Source organism: Aquarana catesbeiana, linkage group LG11 (assembly GCF_042186555.1).
Source record: "Aquarana catesbeiana isolate 2022-GZ linkage group LG11, ASM4218655v1, whole genome shotgun sequence".
NCBI classification, from domain to species: domain Eukaryota; kingdom Metazoa; phylum Chordata; class Amphibia; order Anura; family Ranidae; genus Aquarana; species Aquarana catesbeiana.
In genome coordinates this window covers 76,939,088-76,961,542 of record NC_133334.1, presented here as the reverse complement: position 1 = coordinate 76,961,542, position 22,455 = coordinate 76,939,088, and the positions used below count along the sequence as shown (strand labels likewise).

Genomic DNA, 22,455 nt, shown 5'->3' with positions numbered 1-22,455 from the left:
GCATAAAATTATGCAGCTACCTTGTTTTTATTCTATAGATACTCTACTTTCAGAAAATATATAATGTTTGTAGGGGTTTCTATTAATCTTCAGGCCAAATAAATTTGCCTTTTTAGAAGGTGTTAAAAAAAAAAAAAAAGCAAGCTCCGGCAACAAAAAGGGACCGAGCAGGGTACTAATTTTGTTAAACCCTTGTGTTTATTTTTGGTTTTTTTGGTCTGTTATAGCAGTTATATGGTAAGTACCTTCTGTTTTGATAAGGATATATGACAAAATAGTAGCAAAATCAAGCATGAATTCATTTCAGGCCAGGTAATTTTTGATACCATAGTGATCTATGAGCATGCAGGAATTAAATAGTAGTTCACTTTTTTTTTTTTTTTTTAGCTGAGCCGTTAAATGACCTTTCAACTCATTGTCTGCAGTACATACCCTCTGCCACTTTAGATTCACTGGCAATCTGCAAGGTTCAAGTGTGACATTCCACATCTGGAACGCATTGCAGACAGTCCAAGCCTGGATTAGAAAGGATTGCAAAGGATTTGTGTCATCTCTTTTGCTTGTCATTTTGTTACAAGAGTAAAGATAAGTAGTTTAAGCAAGTGCATAATGTGTTAACCTAACAGTGGTTGTGAAAGTGAGAATTGCTCGTTTCCCAAAAGCCACAGCTTGCAGATATGCCTTCTTTATTTTTGGATGCTTCCGGAAAGAAAGGATAAACTGAAATTAAAAGCATTAAATCTATATCTGGCTGTTATAGATGCTTATAAAAGTGATGCTGATGGGCATATAAAATAAGCTTAATTCTGCTATATAAAGTAGTTAATTAAAAATCTGCCTCGGTAGGTCTGCTGCCACAGATTATTGCTTACACAATGTCTGAGATTAAAATGTTTCTCGTTCTGCAATACCTTTTAAAAAAGGATCAGACTAATGCGTGTTAAATCTCATAAAGCATCAAAACACTGAATAGATTTGTCATACACATTTAACATGGAGATTTTTTTTACTATCTACAAATTCTTTAAAATTAAATCCATGTGAAGTAAGTTATTTTTATCTACTTTAGGGAAACGAAAAATTCTGACTTTAATACCAGTTTAACTCTAGTTCCCTTGAACAGATGGTCCCCACTGCTTTGGAGAATCTTACTGTGAGTCAGGGGCGTTGCTGGGTCTACAAAAGATCTGGGGCTAGAGCCCATAGCAGCGAAGTAAAGAAAGTCATACACTTTGGGGGGGGGGGGGGGGGGGTATACACATGTATATAATATACGCGTGTGTGTATATTATATATATCGTTGCCCCCCCCATTACATCAGGGTAGCTAGAGAACCCCCTACTTACATCAGAATCCCCAGAGCCCCCCTCAATACGTCAGGGTCCCCAAAGAGTCCCCCTTATATCAGGGTCCCCAGAAAGCACCAGGACTCAGGAGTGAGCTACATAAAGAATGCAGAGCCCAGCTGTGCCGAGCAATGAAGCCTCACCACAGCCTAGCACTGTACCCCCCACTGTAGTATCCTCTGTCCCCTGCACCCCACTGTAGTATCCTCTGTCCCCTGCACCCCACTGTAGTATCCTCTGTCCCCTGCACCCCACTGTAGTATCCTCTGTCCCCTGCACCCCACTGTAGTATCCTCTGTCCCCTGCACCCCACTGTAGTATCCTCTGTCCCCTGCACCCCACTGTAGTATCCTCTGTCCCCTGCACCCCACTGTAGTATCCTCTGTCCCCTGCAACCCCCCCCCAACTGTAGTATCCTCTGTCCCCTGCAACCCCCCCCCCCCAACTGTAGTATCCTCTGTCCCCTGCAACCCCCCCCCCCCAACTGTAGTATCCTCTGTCCCCTGCAACCCCCCCCCCCCCAACTGTAGTATCCTCTGTCCCCTGCAACCCCCCCCCCCAACTGTAGTATCCTCTGTCCCCTGCAACCCCCCCCCCCCCAACTGTAGTATCCTCTGTCCCCTGCACCCCACCCACCCCACTGTAGTATCCTCTGTCCCCTGCACCCCACCCCACTGTAGTATCCTCTGTCCCCTGCACCCCACCCCTCCCCGCTGTAGTGTCCTCTGTCCCCTGCACCCCCCATCTCACTGTAGTATCCTCTGTCCCCTGCACCCTCCACCACACAAATACACACTGTGTAGGTACTCTCCTACAGGTGTACAGCGAGCAGAGCATCAGAGATCGGCATCACAGGGCTGGAAGGGGGAGTTAACTACTGAAGTCAACTTTTCACATTAACATGCTGGTGATTGATTGCTATGATAGTCCGGCAACCAATCACCTGCTGTTTAATGGAAAAAGTTTACTCCAGTAGTTTCCTCCCCCATCCAGCCCTGTGATACTGGCCGCTCACTGCTGTCCAATGAAGAGGACCGCGGCAAAAATGTCTGCGGGTGGGTGCCCGTATTCAGCTATGGCGAGCGGGGTGCCCGTTTTCAGCTATGGCGAGCGGGGTGCCCGTATTCAGCTATGGCGGGGTGCCGTATTCAGCTATGGCGGGCGGGGTGCCCGTATTCAGCGATGGCGGCGGGCGGGGTGCCCGTATTCAGTGATGGCGGGGTGCCCGTATTCAGCGATGGCGGCGGGCGGGGTGCCCGTATTCAGCGATGGCGGGGTGCCCGTATTCAGCGATGGCGGGGTGCCCGTATTCAGCGATGGCGGGGTGCCCGTATTCAGCGATGGCGGGGTGCCCGTATTCAGCGATGGCGGGGTGCCCGTATTCAGCGATGGCGGGGTGCCCGTATTCAGCGATGGCGGGGTGCCCGTATTCAGCGATGGCGGGGTGCCCGTATTCAGCGATGGCGGGGTGCCCGTATTCAGCGATGGCGGGGTGCCCGTATTCAGCGATGGGCGGGGTGCCCGTATTCAGCGATGGGCGGGGTGCCCGTATTCAGCGATGGGCGGCGGGCCCGTATTCAGCGATGGGCGGCGGGCCCGTATTCAGCGATGGCGGCGGGCCCGTATTCAGCGATGGCGGCGGGCCCGTATTCAGCGATGGCGGCGGGCCCGTATTCAGCGATGGCGGCGGGCCCGTATTCAGCGATGGCGGCGGGCCCGTATTCAGCGATGGCGGCGGGCCCGTATTCAGCGATGGCGGCGGGCGGGGTGCCCGTATTCAGCGATGGCGGGCGGGGTGCCCGTATTCAGCGATGGCGGGCGGGTGCCCATATTCAGCGATGGCGGACCGGGTGCGGCCCGCAGGTGGCCGACCCCTGCACTAGAGACTCGGGACTATAGGCCGCGTATTCAGGGCTCTAGCCCCAGTAGCCACCCCCTAACGACGCCACTGCTGTGAGTCCTCTTCCTGACCTGGGCTCCTTTTGGACATCACTTAGGTGTTGTAGGGCCTTCACCTCTGGGAACGTTTGGGAGCTCTCCCTTTGACAAGACTAGTGGTTTTGTTGATTGTTAGGCTCATGATTTTATCAGTCACAATTTATACTTGCATTGTATTATGTTTTGTTGAAGCTCTGATGATTTGGGGGGGGGGGGGGGGGGGGTTCTTTGGCCTCTGAAACATGTTGGCTGTCTTTTAGCACAATATCAATAAATAAAATTGGTCTGCTATGCTGAACGTCAGTGAGCATGCTACTCTTGACCAAGCTGTCATCCTTGAAGAATGCATTACCATCCCTGCTTCTCCTCAACCATTACTCCCCACTCCACACAGGGGAGTTTGCATACCTGGGTGCTCCTCATCTCTTTCCTGTTAGAAAGAGCTCATTACTGGATTGTTCTGCTGCCCTTGGCAGGCAGAACGTACTGGGGCCTTGCTACAAGTACACCCTTTCGGTGATCACGTACATGGAAAGGCCTTGTGGGACCTGATCCACCTGTAGATAGGGTTTAGTTTCCTTTTCCTGATTCACAGCCGCTTTAGAAGGTCCCCAGATTTTTTTCAGTTTTGTCCTAACTGTTCATAGTCCAAGCTTCTTGCTCCTCACTCCATGGCTGTGAATTCTTTTCTGCACCAGGGCAGGCCAGATGATTTTTAGAACCATGTTTTGGTACAAGGTTTAACCGGTTCGTTGGAATTCCACTGTTGGGCCCCATAGACACCTGTGTGTGTTTAAGAGGTCTTTGCTTATCTTTTTGTTCACATGCACCAATCCAGGGGAGTAGTATATTTCCATTCATCCCTGCCTCTGCCTGCCTTTGTAGGGATACCTCTCACACACCCTACTCCCTTTCTTTAGCCAGGCTAACTTCATTGTAGGTACCACTGGACTTTGTCAATCAAAGACATTATTTTGCTGAGGATTGTTAATTCCATGGATATCTCATTGTGTGATTTGGTGTCTGGCCAGGCAACCTCATTCTTATCATGAACCCTTTGCTTCCCCCGAATCATAATGGTTGAGGATGTAAGGCTTGGGCTTCGCATGTAGACTGGCTAGTCTTCCCCTTGGGATTTGCCCTAGTGCTCCTTTTTGTTGAGCACATAATTGTGTTCTGTTTCTTCCTTATCAAGTAGTTATGTTTCACCTGGTTTGGTGAGTTTTTGGTTTCATCACTTCTCGCTGGTGTAGGCTTAGTGTTTGTTCCTTCAGGTAGTCATTCCCCCTTGGTGGCCGATCTCTTCTGTCTAGGTCTGAGCATAAGATTGATCTTCTGTGGCCTTCTCTTTTGCCTGGTACACACAATGAGATCATCTGATGAATGATCGTCCAGTTTTTTGGGTTTTTTTTTTTTTTTTTTTTTTTTTCATGCTAGTCTCATATTGAAAATGAACAGTTTACTATACAGTGATACTTCGGTTCACAAACTTAATTAGTTCCACGACTCTGACCGCGAACCGAGGTACATTTTTCCCATAAGGTTCAATGTAAATCAGGTTAATCCGTTCTCAACTTTTTTTGTTGTTGTTTTTGAACCACAAATATATGAAGCCAAGTACAGTATGAAGAGAGAGAAAACTAACACATTCTTGTCACCTGAATTACCACTCTGCACTTTCTTTTCAACAACATGCTTGCTCTGAACAGTCTTGTCACCTTCATTACTGCTCCGCACTTTCTTCATACCACCATGCTTGCTCTGAATTTTCTTTGGAGCCATACTGGATGTCCTTTACAGTAAGTGATAAAAAGCACACAAAAAAGCTTTACAGCAAGTTGTGCACAGGGATGTACAGTACTGTACAGTATGTGCTAAAAAGCACACCAAAAAGCTTCTCAATACTGTGTCTTTACAGTACACTTTCAGTGTCTCTCTGTGACCGCGATCTCACCTACAGGAAGTCGCAACCACATGTCAGAGCAGGGAAGATGGCCATAGCTCGTGTTCGTGAACTGAAGCGGAATCCGCATATCAAAGCAAATTTTTTGTGAACTCTTCTGTTCGCAAACCGAGGTGTTCGTGAACAGAACCATTCATGAACCGAGGTATCTCTGTAATTCTGGAAATTCCCGTATGACAGAATAAAAATTTTAAAATGGTGTAATGTTTTGTATTGTATTTTCAAGCGACACCTGTACTGATTAAACGAAAATCGAACAATCTGGTATTGTACGAGAAATTTTTGTGCTTATAATATCGCATGAATTGTCGTGATTGGGTCTCTAAACACTGTACTAATAATCAGACTATTGTACAATCGCTTAGAAAGCAGTATTTTACGTATGATTTTCTGATCAGGTGTACAGGTCATTAGTTCATGGCAGCTGCCCGTGTCTTACAGGGGACTTCACCTCATATGGTTCAGGTTCATTGGTACTTCATGTAGTTCTTGATTGCAGACTGCAGACCGTTCCTAAGATGGCTATACATGGTTAGAAAATCGTTCGAAAAAGAGGTTGTATTTGATAAAGGTCTGTTGAGCATGCATGCGATAACGCCATTATTGTATTGAAATATTTCCCCCAATTGTCAACATATTATCGATCGTTAACATATATGGTACATTTTTCACTGATCGGCAGAAATTACGTAAAGTTTTTTTCTTGACCTTTTGTGAACCCTCCCACTCGCCAACTTTATTTAAAAGAAAGATCTTTCTTTTTGTTGCTTGAAATTACTGGGTTACATTTTAACACGCTCATGCGCTGTAAATTTTTTCCAATGGTTTCTGATCGATTCCACTACTAACATTTAGAAAATAGAGCGTTTAAAAAGCCAACATGACAGTTCATTTTAGAATCTAGCGTATCGCATGCTTTTTCATACTATGTTTTAATTTTGGCCACCATTAGTTCCTTCTTGGATATGGTGTAGGTGGCTGTTACTCACCCTTCAATTGTTCTGCTTTTGGAAATACTGGCTGTTTCTGAATTCCTGATTTTTATTTTTTATTTACTCTTCTTTTCATTTAGTACTGCTTTTTCAAAAAACTGGGGCATGCTGGGTAGAGTGTTTTTATATGGGCTCTGAAGTTTACATACCCCTGGCAGAAGAATTTATCATTTCTTGGCCATTTTTCAGAAAATATGAATAACACAAAAACTTCTTTCACTCACGGTTAGAGTTTGGCTGAAGCCATTTATTATGAATCAGCTGTTTACTCTTTTCAAATCATAATGTCAACAGAAGCTACTCAAATGACCCTGATCAAAAGTTTACATACCCTGGTGATTTTGTCCTTTTAACATGCACACAAGTTTACACAAAGGTGTTTGAATGGCTATTAAAGGTAACCATCCTCACCTGTGATCTGTTTGCTTGTAATTAGTGTGTGTGTGTGTGTGTGTGTGTGTGTGTGTATATAAAAGGACAATGAGTTTCTGGACTTCTGACAGACCCTTGCATCTCTCATCCAGTGCTGCACTGACGTTTCTGGATTCTGAGTCATGGGGAAAGCAAAAGAATTGTCAAAGGATCTGCGGGAAAAGGTAGTTGAACTGTATAAAACCAGACAGGGATATAAAAAGATATCCAAGGCATTGAGAATGCCAATCAGCAGTGTTCAAACTCTAATCAAGAAGTGGGAAATGAGGGGTTCTGTTGAAACCAAGCCACGGTCAGGTAAACCAACTAGCATTTCAGCCACAACTGCCAGGAAAATTGTTCGGGATGCAAAGAAAAACCCACATATAACCTCAGGTGAAATACAGGACTCTCTGAAAACATGTGGTGTGGCTGTTTCAAGATGCACAAGGAGGAGGCACTTAAAGAAAGATGGGCTGCATGGTCAGATTGCCAGAAGAAAGCCATTACTACGCAAATGCCACAAAGTATCCCGCTTACAATACACCAAACAGACAAGCCTCAAACCTTCTGGCACAAAGTCATTTGGACACAATTATAAGCACTACATTTGCAGAGGAGTCAACAAGGCCTATGATGAAAGGTACACCATTCCTACTGTGAAATACGAAGGTTGATCGCTGATGTTTTGGAAATGTGTAAGCTACAAAAGCACAGGAAATTAGGTAAAAATTGTTGGCAAGATGAATGCAGTTATGTTATCAAAAAATACTGGAGGAACAATTAATTCATCAGCCCGGAAGCTGCGAATGGGATGTACTTGGACATTCCAACATGACACTGATCCAAAACACAAGGCCAAGTCGACCTGTCATTGGCTACAGCAGAATAAAGTGAAGGTTCTGGAGTGGCCATGTCAGTCTCCTGACCTCAATATCGTTGAACCACTCTGGGGAGATCTCAAATTTGGAGTTCATGCAAGACAGCCCAAGAATTTACAGGAACTGGAGGTTTTTTGCCAAGAGGAATGGGCAGCTTTACCATCTGAGAAGATAAAGAGCCTCATCCACAAATACCACAAAAGACTTTAAGCTGTCATACATGGTATTAAGAACTGGGGTATGTAAACTTTTGATCAGGGTCATTTGGGTAATCTCTGTTGCCATTGTGATTTAAAGAGTAAACACAGTTGATTGATGATGATAATGATGATAATAATAAATGGCTTCAGCCGAACACTAACCATTAATGAAAGAAAAGTTTTTGTGTTATCATTCATATTCTCTGAAAAATGACCAAGAAATCATAAATTCTGCCAGGGTATCTAAACTTATGAGCACAACTGCATATTCTTAACTAGTACCTTTTTGTGTTATGAAAGGTAAAGCTGTTTCACTTAACTTATGCCCCCCACACCACACCACCTACAATGAATATTTTCCGTAGTTCATCCTGTTTATATGCAGTTTACATAACCATTTGTTTTTAATGTTTTTCAGGATAAGATGGATGGCTTTGTACCGGCGCACTTTCTTGGTTGGTACATTAAAGTAAGTTGTGACAAAAAAAAGTGTTTTTTTTTTCGACTAGATCAGGGCTCTCCAAACGTTCTAAACAAGGGGCCAGTTTACTGTTGTTCAGACTTATAGGGGGCCGAACTGTGGCCACTTGGAGTAGAAAAGGTCCCAACGTCAGTGGGAATAAACAATACCCCATCCTGGTGTCAGTGGGAGAAATATGTGAGAAGCATTTCCACATGATTGGAAACGTTGGTTTTCACATAATTGGAAAACTGAAGTAAACATTCATACAATTTTTGGATGAGGATTCTCAGCTTCTTTACTAAAACAGTCAGTCATTTTGTTGAGCTGCTGATTCCTGGCACTGAAGCCCAGAAACTCAATGCTTTGTCATAGGAATCAGTGACCCCAGTAAACGTGAGCAGTCTCCCAATGTAGGTATATCTGTTATTGGCATGTTGGAAAGTCCTCGGGCATACAAATGATAGGAAGGTTGTGGAGTTTCATTTGCACAGTATTGCTATTTAGAATAATTTTATTTAATAGAGCTCTCATTGCCGCTGCCATTGTACTAACCAGCTTGAATTGTACCTGAACTGACATGTCTATTTCTTGTTCACTCATAGACACTAATGATAAGAGACTGGTGGATGTGTATGATGATCAGCGTAATGTTTGAGTTCCTGGAATACAGCCTTGAGCACCAGCTGCCCAATTTCAGTGAATGCTGGTGGGATCATGTAAGTGGAAATGATTCAGACACTCTTCCTTCACCTGCATACTGCTCTGTTTAGTATATTTCAGCCATGTCTGTTTCACTGAACTTGTACATTTAACCACTTCAATACCAAGGGCGTCATATGACGTCCTGGGCTTTGAGCGGGTATATCTGAATGATGCCTGTAGTTACAGACATCATTCAGATATTGCCAGTTTCAGCCGGCGAATCTCTACACCATAGGAACGATCATAGCGGCCGTTCCGCCGCTTGATCGTTCCTATGGGAGGCGAGAGGGGACGTCCGCCCCCCTCCCGCCGCCCTCCGGTGCTTGCTCCGACTCACCGTTACGATCGGTGAGGCGGACAGTGGATCCGCCGGCGCCGGATGTAGATCATAGAGATTTCCAGCGGACCAGATGGTCCCCGGAGTCTCTATGATCGTCGGAGGCCGGGCGCGATGTTATGACGTCACGCCCAGCCTCTCCATTCAAAAAAACGGCGCCGCTTCGGCTGGGAAGCGGCGATCGTTTTATTTTTTTTTTTTATTTCAGGCTTCCCAGCCTAGTGGTGAGATATGAGGTCCATATCTCACTATTAAGAGCACCTGACATGTCATATTGCTATTACAAGGGATGTTTACATTCCTTGTAATAGGAATAAAACTGATCAATTTTTTTTTTTTTCAAAAAAGTGTAAAAATAAAAAAAATAAAATATAATTAACAATAAAATTTTTTTTTTTTTTTTTTTTAAGCAGCGCTGTCCCCGTGTGCTCGCACGCAGAAGCGAACGCATACGTAAGTCCCGCCCACATATGAAAACGGTGTTCAAACCATACATGTGAGGTATCACCGCGAACGTTGGAGTGAGAGCAATGACTTTGGCCCTAGACCTCCTCTGTAACTCAAAACATGTAACCAGTAAAAAAATTTCAAGCGTCGCCTATGGGGATTTTTAAGTACCGAACATTGGCGCCATTCAACGAGCGTGTGTAATTTTGAAGCGTGGCATGTTGGGTATCTGTTTACTCGGCATAACTTCATCTTTCACAAAATGCAAAAACATTGGGCTAACTTTACTGTTTTGTTTTTTTTTTTTTAAACACAACAGTTTTTTCCCCCAAAGAAACGCGTTCAAAAAATTCCTGCGCAAATACTGTGTGAGATAAAAAGTTGCAACAACCGCCATTGAATTCTCTAGGGTCTTTGCTAAAAAAACATATATAATGTTTGGGGGTTCTATGTAATTTTCTAGCAAAAAAATGATGATTTTTACATGTAGGAGCAAAGTGTCAGAATTGGCCCGTTATTGAAGCGGTTAATGATCCATAAGCAAAAAAATAAAAAAAACCTTGAATTTTGCAGATGGGTTTTTTTGTGCTGAAATTTTTGGTGGCACACAATGTAGTGCTTTACTAATCCTTTTCACATCTCAACTCGATAGCTGGCCATACATCAGTGTTAATTTTGACATCAAATTTTGATTCAGTTTTAGTCAGTCTTTTTACTAAAATTCCATTTTAGTTTCAGTCCCATATAAGTCATCTGCAATTGTTTTAGCTTTAGTCGTATTTTGTCGACTAAAATCTCCATTACATTTTAGTCCACTAAAATCGAATGAGCTTTCTCATTATTTAAGCATTTCTCAAGAATTTCCAAACTCCATATTCAATTTTTTTATTCCAGGAGTATGTTTTTATTCATGGTATTAAAGTTTGAACAAACTCACAGATAGAGTTTTAGCCTCTCTGGATGGTCTGAGGAGGCCTGTAATGCTGCACAGTGCTCTGGACAGTGGTCTAAGGGGGCCTGTAATGCTGCACAGTGCTCTGGACAGTGGTCTGAGGGGGCCCGTAATGCTGCACAGTGCTCTGGACAGTGGTCTGAGGGGGCCTGTAATGCTGCACAGTGCTCAGGACAGTGTAAAATCAGACTCAACGAAGTATAAAAAAAGTAGCTGCCACACACCAATTCACACACCAATAGACAAATTATTACGTGGTAAATTGCGGCGCTTTACTATATAACAAGCTACTAAGACACAAAAATTGTACAACACTACCCTACCAGGAAGATCCAAAATTAGGAACTCCAGGTAAAGATAGAGTTAAAACAATTAATCTTCCAATATATTGTGCAACCAGAGGACACAAAGAAACCAATATTGCATCAATAATTGAGTATAAATTCAGATGACGTGAAGCCCATATAGATTAATGAGTAAAAGAGGAGTGTTTGCACCCAATGAAATTCCTCACACTGATAAAAACCAGGGAAAAAGGATACAGGTCAATGGTAAAAATAGCAAAATTCAAGATAATAAATAACTAATTGTAACAAAAATCCAAAAAAACAGAAAGCACACATCCCAGGTGTCACATGTCATCCAGAGTATATCCAGCACAACAAAGCACTGATGCAAAATATTGCTAATGAGGATACTTTGAGGATGCTACACAAATGTAGCAATTTAAGTTCAAATGAAAAACAATTAATTCAAGTTAAAACGTGCATGAATGTATACCGTGCAGCATAAAAAATCTGAAACTCAATGATAAGTGTACCAAGTGAAAATACAACAATAACGTGCGGCATAAAATACAACTTCAAAAAGTAAAAATGACACCTAATTTTCAAACAGCTGAAAAATATCAAATAAATAGTGTAAAAATTCTTGATAAATATAGCACATAAAAGATCCTATAAAAAAATCCCTGTTTCTTTGTGTCCTCTGGTTGCACAATATATTGAAAGATTAATTGTTGTAACTCTATCTTTACCTGGAGTTCCTAATTTTGGATCTTCCTGGTAGGGTAGTGTTGTACAATTTTTGTGTCTTAGATACAGAGGGATACTTTTTAACACACGTACTTGGTGCAATAGGCACATATCGGGAATATGCAATGTTGGGGGAAACAGTCTTTTAACTGTAAGGTGGTGCAATGACAGTTGCTTATCCACAAATCTTTATTCCTACTACTGTACCGTAGTAAACCCAACAATAATTTGAGATTTGTGCTCACTAAAAAATGTTCATATACTTTCCTTCTAAGATGCTGCTGGCCATTAAAGCGGTTGTATACCCCTTTAGCACTTTTTTACATACAGGTAAGCCTATGATGAGGTTTATCTGTAGGAAAAATTAATATAATACTAAACCATAGTGGTTTAGGAGATATTCACCTTGCATGCAGCCGCTGACGTCAGCGGCTCATGCGCAGTGAAGGTCCGGCGTATCTTGCTGGAATGGAGGGTTCCCGCGCGCATGCGAGGGAGTGATGTCGTCGCGGCTCCAGCCACTCACAGTGATGGAGCCACGAACCCGGAAGAACCGCTGAGGCAAAATGTCAACTTCCTCATTGTTGTCCAGGATATGGTGCGAGGGCTTCGTTCTACGGTAAGTATTTCATAATAAGCTAGTCTGTGGTGCAGACTAGCTCATTATGCCTTTGCCTTTTATAGGGTTTTTTTTTTGTTTGTTTGTTTTTTGTTTTTTTCTGAGTATACAACTGCTTTAAAGGACAGAATACTTGATTGCTAGTGTTGTTTCCTAGTAAAATATTTGCTTTACCGTGGGGTAGCTCACTAAAATACTCCATGAATCAACAACACAATTGACAGATTATCATATCACATTACTTTGAGCTACAAACATCCTTCTGTTCTAAATTTAGTAAACCAATTGTTGTCATTCTAGGTAGACCTAGGTCACATGGTTCCGGTTTACCAATCATTCGCACACAGTCTGTTACTTTTGATTTGATCTGACTGTACGGAGACAATGTTTTTACACACTGATCAGTTTTATGTTTAATTAGTTGTGTGTTTAAAAAAAAAAAGAAAAAAATAAGATCAAGATTAGAGTTTTCTTTTAAAGCGCAACTCCACATTTGTTGATTATTTACCCCCCTTGGCTTTTTACCTATTTTGTTACATTACAGCCTTTAGTTCAATGTTTTTTTAATCTAAATTATATGTGATGGATCAGAACACAATAGTCTAAGTTGGTGAAGTAAAATGAGAAAAATATATACATAAAACCTATTTTCTTTCTCGTACATCACGGGACACAGGGCCACAGTAATACCTGTATGGGTTATATGGCACCTTCAGGTAATAAACACTGGCACACCCTAAACAGGAAGTTCAATTCCCCATTAAACCCCTCCCCTTACCGGAGTACCTCAGTATTTTCGCCATCTTAGGTGTTGGTCACGAGTAAAGTTGTACTGTGCTGAGCTCCGCTGGAATATTTCTTACTGGGGCAAGCCATGCAACCAGATCCATTCAAAGTGTCTTTTCCAGGCTGAATTGAATGGTACTCGTGCCTCGTGTCCGAAGAGACAAGATTTTGCCTGTAACACTTCTCTTTTTAGAGAGCTGGACCCTGGGATCCAGTATTTGTTTTTTTTCAGCCATATTCCTGGCGGGGTGCTTTTTACAGGCCCAGGGCTGTGGATGCCCCGATTAAAAAGGGGGCCCCAGTCCCTGAAGGTTTTCTAAATGGAGCCCGCCGTGAGAGGTGAAGATTGGGTCTGTTACCACATTACCCTGCAGCTGGATAAGGTTAGGGAGATTTCTAAGGAATTTTTCTAATTTTTTTTTGTGGGTTTTCTCCTTTAAGGTAAATGTTGCTATGCCTATAGTCACCATCGGGGGCTGTCAAGAGCATGTACCTGTTCCATGCTTGTCAGTCTCGCCTTTGTGTACAACCTGCACGCTTCCTCCGGCCCAGGTAAAGTTGTGGGAAAGGGGGGGTTTCTCCTCCTAGGAATGTCCCCCCACCTGGATAGCTTTCCTCCAGGCAGTAGGAGCATGGCATCAGACGGCAGTATGCCGTGCCGCTCCCGCCGCCATTACGGCGGTTCCCATTGGCTGCTCTCCTCCTCCCCCAGCATCCTCCATGCGGTCCGGTCAGCATTGGAGCCCGCTTGCGCGGGAAAATGCTCTATTTGTAAAATAGATGGGGGGGCACGATGGGTAGTCGGCGGAAGGGGGCAGGGCTTAGCAGCGTTGGCGCGATTTTGCGTCCACAACGCGGGCTGCATAGCTATAAAATGCACCTTTTTTCAGGGCCAGACAGCTAGGAGGGACACAGAGCAGATGGGTGGCATGTGAGTGACACAGGCATTCCCAGGCACATTTACTTTAAGCATCAGGCTGAGTTTAATAGCAGCAGCAGTTGCTGGACTATTGCTCAGCAGTGGGTGCATTTTTTTGGTGGTAACTCTGCCTTTGTGCTCGGCACTATGACCAGAGGAGGTGGTTCAAATGCCACAAAGACCAAGGACACAAAGGAGGAGGAGTCTCCCTCTGCAACACCATCCCGTACTAAGGACGCTGGTCAGAGAGGGTCATCAGGGGCTGCAATTGCTTCCGACACTTCAGCTCCTGTCTATATAACTGAGCAGGTTTTCTCCTCAGCTATGAGTGGCTTGGAGGAAAGATTAGTGGCTTTAATCACGTCTTCACAGAGTGGAAGAAAACGCATTAGGTCCCCTTCTACCACCCAGGATCCCCAAGCAGAGGAACTGTGGGAGGGGGAAGATGAATCCTCCACGTGACCATAAACAGGCTGATGATTCCTCTTCCGAGGCATCAAGTGGGGAAGGACCTTCTTCAGCTTTACATGCTGAGAAGTTGCTGGTGCATAATTTTACTGAAATGGTCCATGCCACATTTAAGCTACCCTTAACGGAGTTTGTTGAAGAGCCCACTTCCTGTTTGGGTTCACTAAAGCCCCGGCAAGCCTTGCGTGCTTTTCCTGTCCATTCATTACTAGAAAAGCTTATGTATTCTGAGTGGAATCACCCAGATAAACACTTTTTTTCAACACTTTATCCTATGGAAGAAAAATTCACTAAGATGTGGAGTATACCAGCAATTGACGCTGCTTTATCCTCTGTGAATAAAAGTTTGACTTGTCCGGTTGACAATGCGCAAATGCTTGGGGATCCAACTGATAAAAAAAATGGAATTCCTGTTAAAAAAACATTTTCTCCCTGGCAGGTTCAGTGGCTGAAAAGACAATAATTAACAAATGAATTACAAACCGCGCTCCCTTTAAAGTGCAAATGCAAATATCACACAATAGTGTAAATAAAAATTGTGTCAATGACACTCATGAATAGCTTTTGACTGGGTGAAGTCAGAAAGCAATCCCTGAATGTTTCGCTGAACTCTAGGAGGATTTATCCAGAATTTTTGATATCGACACCATTTTTGAACATTATTTGTTTGAATTTGTTTTGGAATTTTTTGTTATATTCTGAACTGTTGCTTTCACTTGATTTTGTCCACCACCTGGAAGTGCCATATAGCCCATACAATTATTACTGTGGCTCTGTGTGCCGTGATGTACTCCAAGAAAAGGATTTTACAGGTAAGCTGTTATAAAAATCCTATTATTCAGAAATTTAAAAAAAATGGTAATTGGCATGTGCGTATGTATTCACCCCCTTTGTTCTGAAGCCCATAAAAAGCTCTGGTGCAACCAATTACCTTCAGAAGTCACATAATTAGTGAAATGGTGTCCACCTATGTGCAATCTAAGTGTTACATGATCTGTCATTACATATAAACACCTTTTTGCAAGGCACTTGTATGTACATCGCAAGGATTATAAGAGAGGCTGCAACACCTAAGCAAGAGGCACCACTAACCAAACACTGCCATGAAGACCAAGGAACTCTCCAAACAAGTAAGGGACAATGTTGTTGAGAAGTACAAGTCAGGGTTAGGTTTTTAAAAAAAAATATCCAAATCTTTGATGATCCCTAGGTGCACCATCAAATCCATCATAACCAAATGGAAAGACCATGGCACAACAGCAAACCTGCCAAAAGACGGCCGCACACCAAAACTCACGGACCGCGCAAGGAGGGCATTAATCGGAGAGGCAGCACAGAGACCTAAGGTAACCCTGGAGGAGCTGCAGAGTTCCACAGCAGAAACTGGAGTATCTGTATATAGGACGACAATGAGCCGTACGCTCCATAGAGTTGGGCTTTATGGCAGAGTGCCAGAAGAAAGCCATTACTTTCAGCAAAAAACAAAATGGCACATTTTGAGTTTGCGAAAAGGCATGTGGGAGACTCCCAAAATGTATGGCGGAAGGTGCTCTGGTCTGATGAGACTAAAATTGAACGTTTTGGCCATCAAAGAAAACGCTATGTCTGGCGCAAGCCCATCACATCACCCAAAGAACACCATTTTTCAGCAGTCGGGACTGGGAAACTGGTCAGGGTTGAGGGAAAGATGGATGGTGCTAAATACAGGGATATTCTTGAGCAAAACCTGTACCTGTGATTTGAGGCTAGGACGGAGGTTCACCTTCCAGCAGGACAATGACCCCAAACACACTGCTAAAGCAACACTTGAGTGGTTTAAGGGGGAAACATGTAAATGTGTTGGAATGACCTAGTCAAAGCCCAGACCGCAATCCAATAGAAAATCTGTGGTCAGACTTAAAGATTGCTGTTCACAAGCGCAAACCATCCAACTTGAAGGAGCTGGAGCAGCCTTGCAAGGAGGAATTGGCAAAAATCCCAGTGGTAAGATGTGGCAAGCTCATAGAGACTTATCCAAAGCAACTTGGAGCTGTGATGGCCACAAAAGGTGGCTCTACAAAGTATTGACTTTAGGGGGGTGAATAGTTATGCACATTGACTTTGTTTTTAGTCCTATTTGTTGTTTGCTTCACAATATTAAAAAAAAAAAACACATTTTCCAAGTTGTAGGCATGTTCTGTAAATTAAATGATGCAAATCCTCAAACGATCCATGTTAATTCCAGGTTGTGAGGCAACAAAACACAAAAAATGCTAAAGGGAGTGAATACTTTTGCAAGGCACTTGTATGTACATCGCAAGGATTATAATAACCTTTGTTGCAGATGTCTACCTTTTTGTTATTCTGAAGAAATCCATGTGTGTTTGTCCGTACTGAGTGGGTCTAATGGGAGTGGTTTTAATAATTATCAGTCAGCTGTGGCAGCTGAAGAGCACTAATGAGGAAAGTTGCTGGGCCTGCATTCCTTTAGACGTTTCCTATTGGAAATATCTCACCAAAATGACATTTTTGTTGCAGGGGATGCCTGAAATCTGACTTGTATCTTAGCGTAGACTTCTGGGAAAATTGTGAGCCAATCACACTAGCAGGAAATTGTTTCTGGGGAGTGGTCAGTGCACATTCTGTGTACAGAACAACTCCATATAGCCATATTGCTTTGCATTTATAGAAAATTACAATGGCTGCAGATTGAAAAGTAAAGGTCATTTTTAATAACGTTCAATTACAATATGACTTGTCGCAATTGTATACGCTATATTATTTTTTCTTTTATTTGCTGTCCCCCCCCCCCCCCCACAGAAAGTGGAGTTACTCTTTAACTATCAAACAAATGCTTGACAAAAATCGCCTGTTTTATGTCTAGGTCTGTGAAATATTAATTTATAGAGATTTTATATTGCTTTATGTTTATAAACTGAAGTGTGAAGACACTTTTTTTTTTTTTTTTCTTTTCCTTTTTTGTTCCCTGATAGTGGATTATGGATGTTCTGGTTTGTAATGGATTTGGAATTTACTGCGGTATGAAGACCCTTAAGTGGCTGTCGATGAAACCTTATAAATGGCAGGGCCTGTGGAACATTCCAACATACAGGTTTGTGGCTTTGTCTATATAACTTGAAGTTGTCGGATACAAAACAGAGTCTCCTGTATTAAAGTGGAACTTCACTCCCCCAATCAACATTAATTATTTTTAATCATTATGCTGCTAGCATAAGTTAATGGCTTCTTGCATCGGCAGCGTATACACTATGGTACACAGCAAGTTGGCTGTTTTGACATAACACCTAGTAAGGAGTAAAATAGTTGCTGCCTTGGAGGCAACCATTCCAATAATACCATAAGTGCTAAGTGCAAAAATAAACAAATACACAAACAAAAGTGTTATAACTGACCAATAATAAATCAGAAATAACCATTAGTGCATGAATCTCCAAAGTGCACAGTGCTATATTAAACACACAATATAAGTGTCCAATCAAGAATGAAAAAAACGTATAAATTGAAATAAAATAAAATTTAAAAAAATATAAAAAATATATAAAAAAATATTGGAGATAGAAAGCAGGACTTTGTGTGAGGCATGTTGGTGAATGGGTCCACATAACAAGAAATGTTGGGAGGGAATATCTGAGATAGATCCTATATTGAGTGATGATACCACAATATATATTACAAGAAAAATGATATATATTTTAATAAAAACAAATGAAAGACAAATTACAATGTAAAAAAAATACATTTGAACTACAATGAGGCATGTTAGCATACGTCAGTTTACAGACATAATTGGAATATTAATTGTACATATACATGTCACAATGAGATGGTATATAATACAGTAGATAGAAGTATGCATCAATAGATGTTAACTCTACGCGTTTCTTGGCTTGGAACCAATCGTCAGGAGTCTGATGCAGTATAGCTACATTGAAGAAATAACTGTGTGTCAATGAAAGTGTGGAAAAATGGACACCAAAAAATGCAAATATGTTTTGATATACTCACAAAAAATGCATGGGTGGATGATGTCCCATACATTGTGGTGCAATGTTGGCCCGGGTATACTGACTCTCCCCCGGGGTTGAGGCAGAGAGCACGCTCCACAAGACCATCGGCCCCGACCGACAAAATGGCCGGAGCACCTACAAGGGCCACCAAGAGGGAAGGTGACGAGGCCCAGGGGATGGGAAACACACTGGGAATGAAAAAGGGGATAATTGAGTGTCAGTGGCATAAGTGAAAGGTGAGTAGTGAAGGTAGAAAGAAGGACAGGGGATAGGACCCAAAGTGTGCATGGATGTGGAAATGTGGGAAACCCAAGACCAAGGGGAGGGGTGTGTGGGGCAGAAAGTGAATGTGCAAAGTAGGAAGCCACTGTAGGTGTCAGTGGAGGATTGTGAGAGTGTACAGGGGGAGTTACCTGTAGTGAAACTGCCGGGCCAGGTGACGTGCCCCAAGGAGACATGATGAGCGCTTGAGGTGCCCGGCCAGTGACGGCCGTTTAAAAGCCGAGGGCTAGGGGCGCGCTCACGCCAACGTCATGAGCAGGCGTGATGACGTGAGGGGGGCGGGAAGCCAGAGACATCGTACGGCCAGCCTCCCAACCCCGCAACGCCAAAGCCATGGATGGTGATTCACCAAAGAGGCTCCGCCTCTGACAACCAGAGGCGGGACCTGGGAATCATGACGCCGATGCGTCGAGGCCAGGGCCCGCCCCCGTCAAGGTAGGACGGGTAGCGGGTCGTGGGCTGGACGCAACGCAACCCCGGAAGAGGACCAGATAGGTCCCGGGACCAACTACACCAAGGGGTAGTGAAAACATAATATGCATAAGTGAGGAGAATAAAAATGTAAATATTATGAAAAAAGAAAGAAAAATAAATAATAATAATACAGTAAAAAGAAAAACCGAAGTATGCAAAATGAGCAAGCCTTATAAGGGCAAGTAATCTCCCCTTTTGTGGGCAGAGAAAGTAACAAAAAAGCCACAAAATCTTGCAATGAAGAAAATCATTGAGCAAGAGAGTGTGGACAGAATTAGCTATAGCTCTGAATAATCGTGAGATATGACTGAGGGGAAAACCGAAATAAAGGGTAAAAGTAAGGAACAATTGGGAAGCGGGTATATAAAGATAAGAACATAAATAAACGCGAACAAAAAAGCAACAAACAAACAAAACACAAAAGGCAACTTTAGCCCTGAATTAAATCAGTTTATATTGTCTGACTAAAGGAAGAAAAAACAAAAAACAAAAAACAAAACACAAGAAAGAACCACTTTAGCCCTGAATTGAATCAGTAATTACCTAACTAAAGGGGGAACAATAGCAACATAAATTTTAGCCCTGAATTAAATCAGTATTATTATAGCTAAAAAAGGGGGGGTATACTAGCGGTATCGATAATAATGTTAATATAACTCTGGCACTGAAATAAATCAGTAGGCGAGAGGGGGACCATCGGTCTCTATAACAAGAAGGATACCAAGGAGAAGAGGAAGACAACAAAGACAAAACAATAATTAAGATGAGTGATGAAGGGGAGTAGAGGATGGGTAGAATGGAAATTGGGTGAGTAAGGCAAGAGAAATAAATAAGGTTATAAGGCTTAAACTGAACAGGTGGATTATCAGGTCACAGAGAACGGGTGTCTACCACCCAGGTAATTGTGTGTTAAAATTGGGGTTGTGACCTGTCCACTTATTTTTGTATATATGCACCAGCATGCCTCCATCCCATATTGTGCAAAAAAATTGGAGATAGAAAGCAGGACTTTGTGTGAGGCATGTTGGTGAATGGGTCCACATAACAAGAAATGTTGGGAGGGAATATCTGAGATAGATCCTATATTGAGTGATGATACCACAATATATATTACAAGAAAAATGATATATATTTTAATAAAAACAAATGAAAGACAAATTACAATGTAAAAAAAATACATTTGAACTACAATGAGGCATGTTAGCATACGTCAGTTTACAGACATAATTGGAATATTAATTGTACATATACATGTCACAATGAGATGGTATATAATACAGTAGATAGAAGTATGCATCAATAGATGTTAACTCTACGCGTTTCTTGGCTTGGAACCAATCGTCAGGAGTCTGATGCAGTATAGCTACATTGAAGAAATAACTGTGTGTCAATGAAAGTGTGGAAAAATGGACACCAAAAAATGCAAATATGTTTTGATATACTCACAAAAAATGCATGGGTGGATTTTGGGTTTCCCACATTTCCACATCCATGCACACTTTGGGTCCTATCCCCTGTCCTTCTTTCTACCTTCACTACTCACCTTTCACTTATGCCACTGACACTCAATTATCCCCTTTTTCATTCCCAGTGTGTTTCCCATCCCCTGGGCCTCGTCACCTTCCCTCTTGGTGGCCCTTGTAGGTGCTCCGGCCATTTTGTCGGTCGGGGCCGATGGTCTTGTGGAGCGTGCTCTCTGCCTCAACCCCGGGGGAGAGTCAGTATACCCGGGCCAACATTGCACCACAATGTATGGGACATCATCCACCCATGCATTTTTTGTGAGTATATCAAAACATATTTGCATTTTTTGGTGTCCATTTTTCCACACTTTCATTGACACACAGTTATTTCTTCAATGTAGCTATACTGCATCAGACTCCTGACGATTGGTTCCAAGCCAAGAAACGCGTAGAGTTAACATCTATTGATGCATACTTCTATCTACTGTATTATATACCATCTCATTGTGACATGTATATGTACAATTAATATTCCAATTATGTCTGTAAACTGACGTATGCTAACATGCCTCATTGTAGTTCAAATGTATTTTTTTTACATTGTAATTTGTCTTTCATTTGTTTTTATTAAAATATATATCATTTTTCTTGTAATATATATTGTGGTATCATCACTCAATATAGGATCTATCTCAGATATTCCCTCCCAACATTTCTTGTTATGTGGACCCATTCACCAACATGCCTCACACAAAGTCCTGCTTTCTATCTCCAATTTTTTTGCACAATATGGGATGGAGGCATGCTGGTGCATATATACAAAAATAAGTGGACAGGTCACAACCCCAATTTTAACATATAAAAAAATATAAAAATCATCCTGTGAATCTTTAAAGTTCAAAACAGTGTATATCCAAAGATATAAAAGTGCCCAAAATCAGTGTCCATAATCAGTGAAGCTCATACATCTTGTCCTTCCAAAGGTGCAACACCATAAAACGTGCCTTAGTGTCTTCCAGTGACCCCCACAAGCATATACGCTCACCTTCCTGCGTGTGACACAGTATTTAAACTCTGTCAAACACGCTTTGGAGACACTCCTGTGCTCTAATGGAATCAGCTGTGTAGACCTTCAATGCTCCCAGTCATGATTTTATATGCAAAAGAAAAGAAACTCCATAGCGCAACATTGCATGATAATTTAAAGTATTTTATTATGAAAAAAACTTACTCCCCTTGCAGGGGTACTCACATGCTGCGGGTGCGTAAGTGCACCATCCTAAACAAGCTTAAACTAAAACAGGCCGATCTCGCGGTACGGCGTGCAGTGCGGTGTATGTCTCGAACTCTCCCTCTCTCTCTCTGCTGACAGCTCCGTCCAGGCCCCTCCCCTACGTGTGTTCAGCACCGGGATCACGTGCCTTCATCAGGGGGAATTTGATTGGACGGACGCTCTATGGCTAATTTATAGTTACGGCGGCCATTTTGCCTTAGATCGCAGACAACATTAGCAATAGGCTACAGATGCGTTTATGGCGGCCATTTTCCCTTAGACTGCAGACCAAGCTGAAAACAGGTCACATTCATCATAGCGGCCATTTTGCCTTAGATCACAGACATCACCAGTGTTAGGCTATAGACGTGACTATGGTGGCCATTTTCCCTTAGACTGCAGATCAGCTTAACAACAGGGTACATTCATTACTGGCTGCCAATCGAGTCATACAATTGACAGTTTAGTTAAACGTTGTCTAGGCATTAGAGAGCCTAA

General features: G+C 42.5%; 1 protein-coding gene across 1 annotated transcript in view; it reads left to right on the top strand.

The window, feature by feature from the left end:
• The window catches only part of PTDSS2 (phosphatidylserine synthase 2), a 189,400-nt gene that overhangs the window by 104,287 nt on the left and 62,658 nt on the right, over positions 1-22,455 (top strand). The window contains exons 6-8 of the mRNA XM_073604556.1: positions 8,150-8,200; positions 8,797-8,910; positions 17,431-17,549. Of these exons, the coding sequence (XP_073460657.1) occupies positions 8,150-8,200; positions 8,797-8,910; positions 17,431-17,549 (284 nt within the window). The remainder of the gene's footprint in view (positions 1-8,149; positions 8,201-8,796; positions 8,911-17,430; positions 17,550-22,455) is intronic.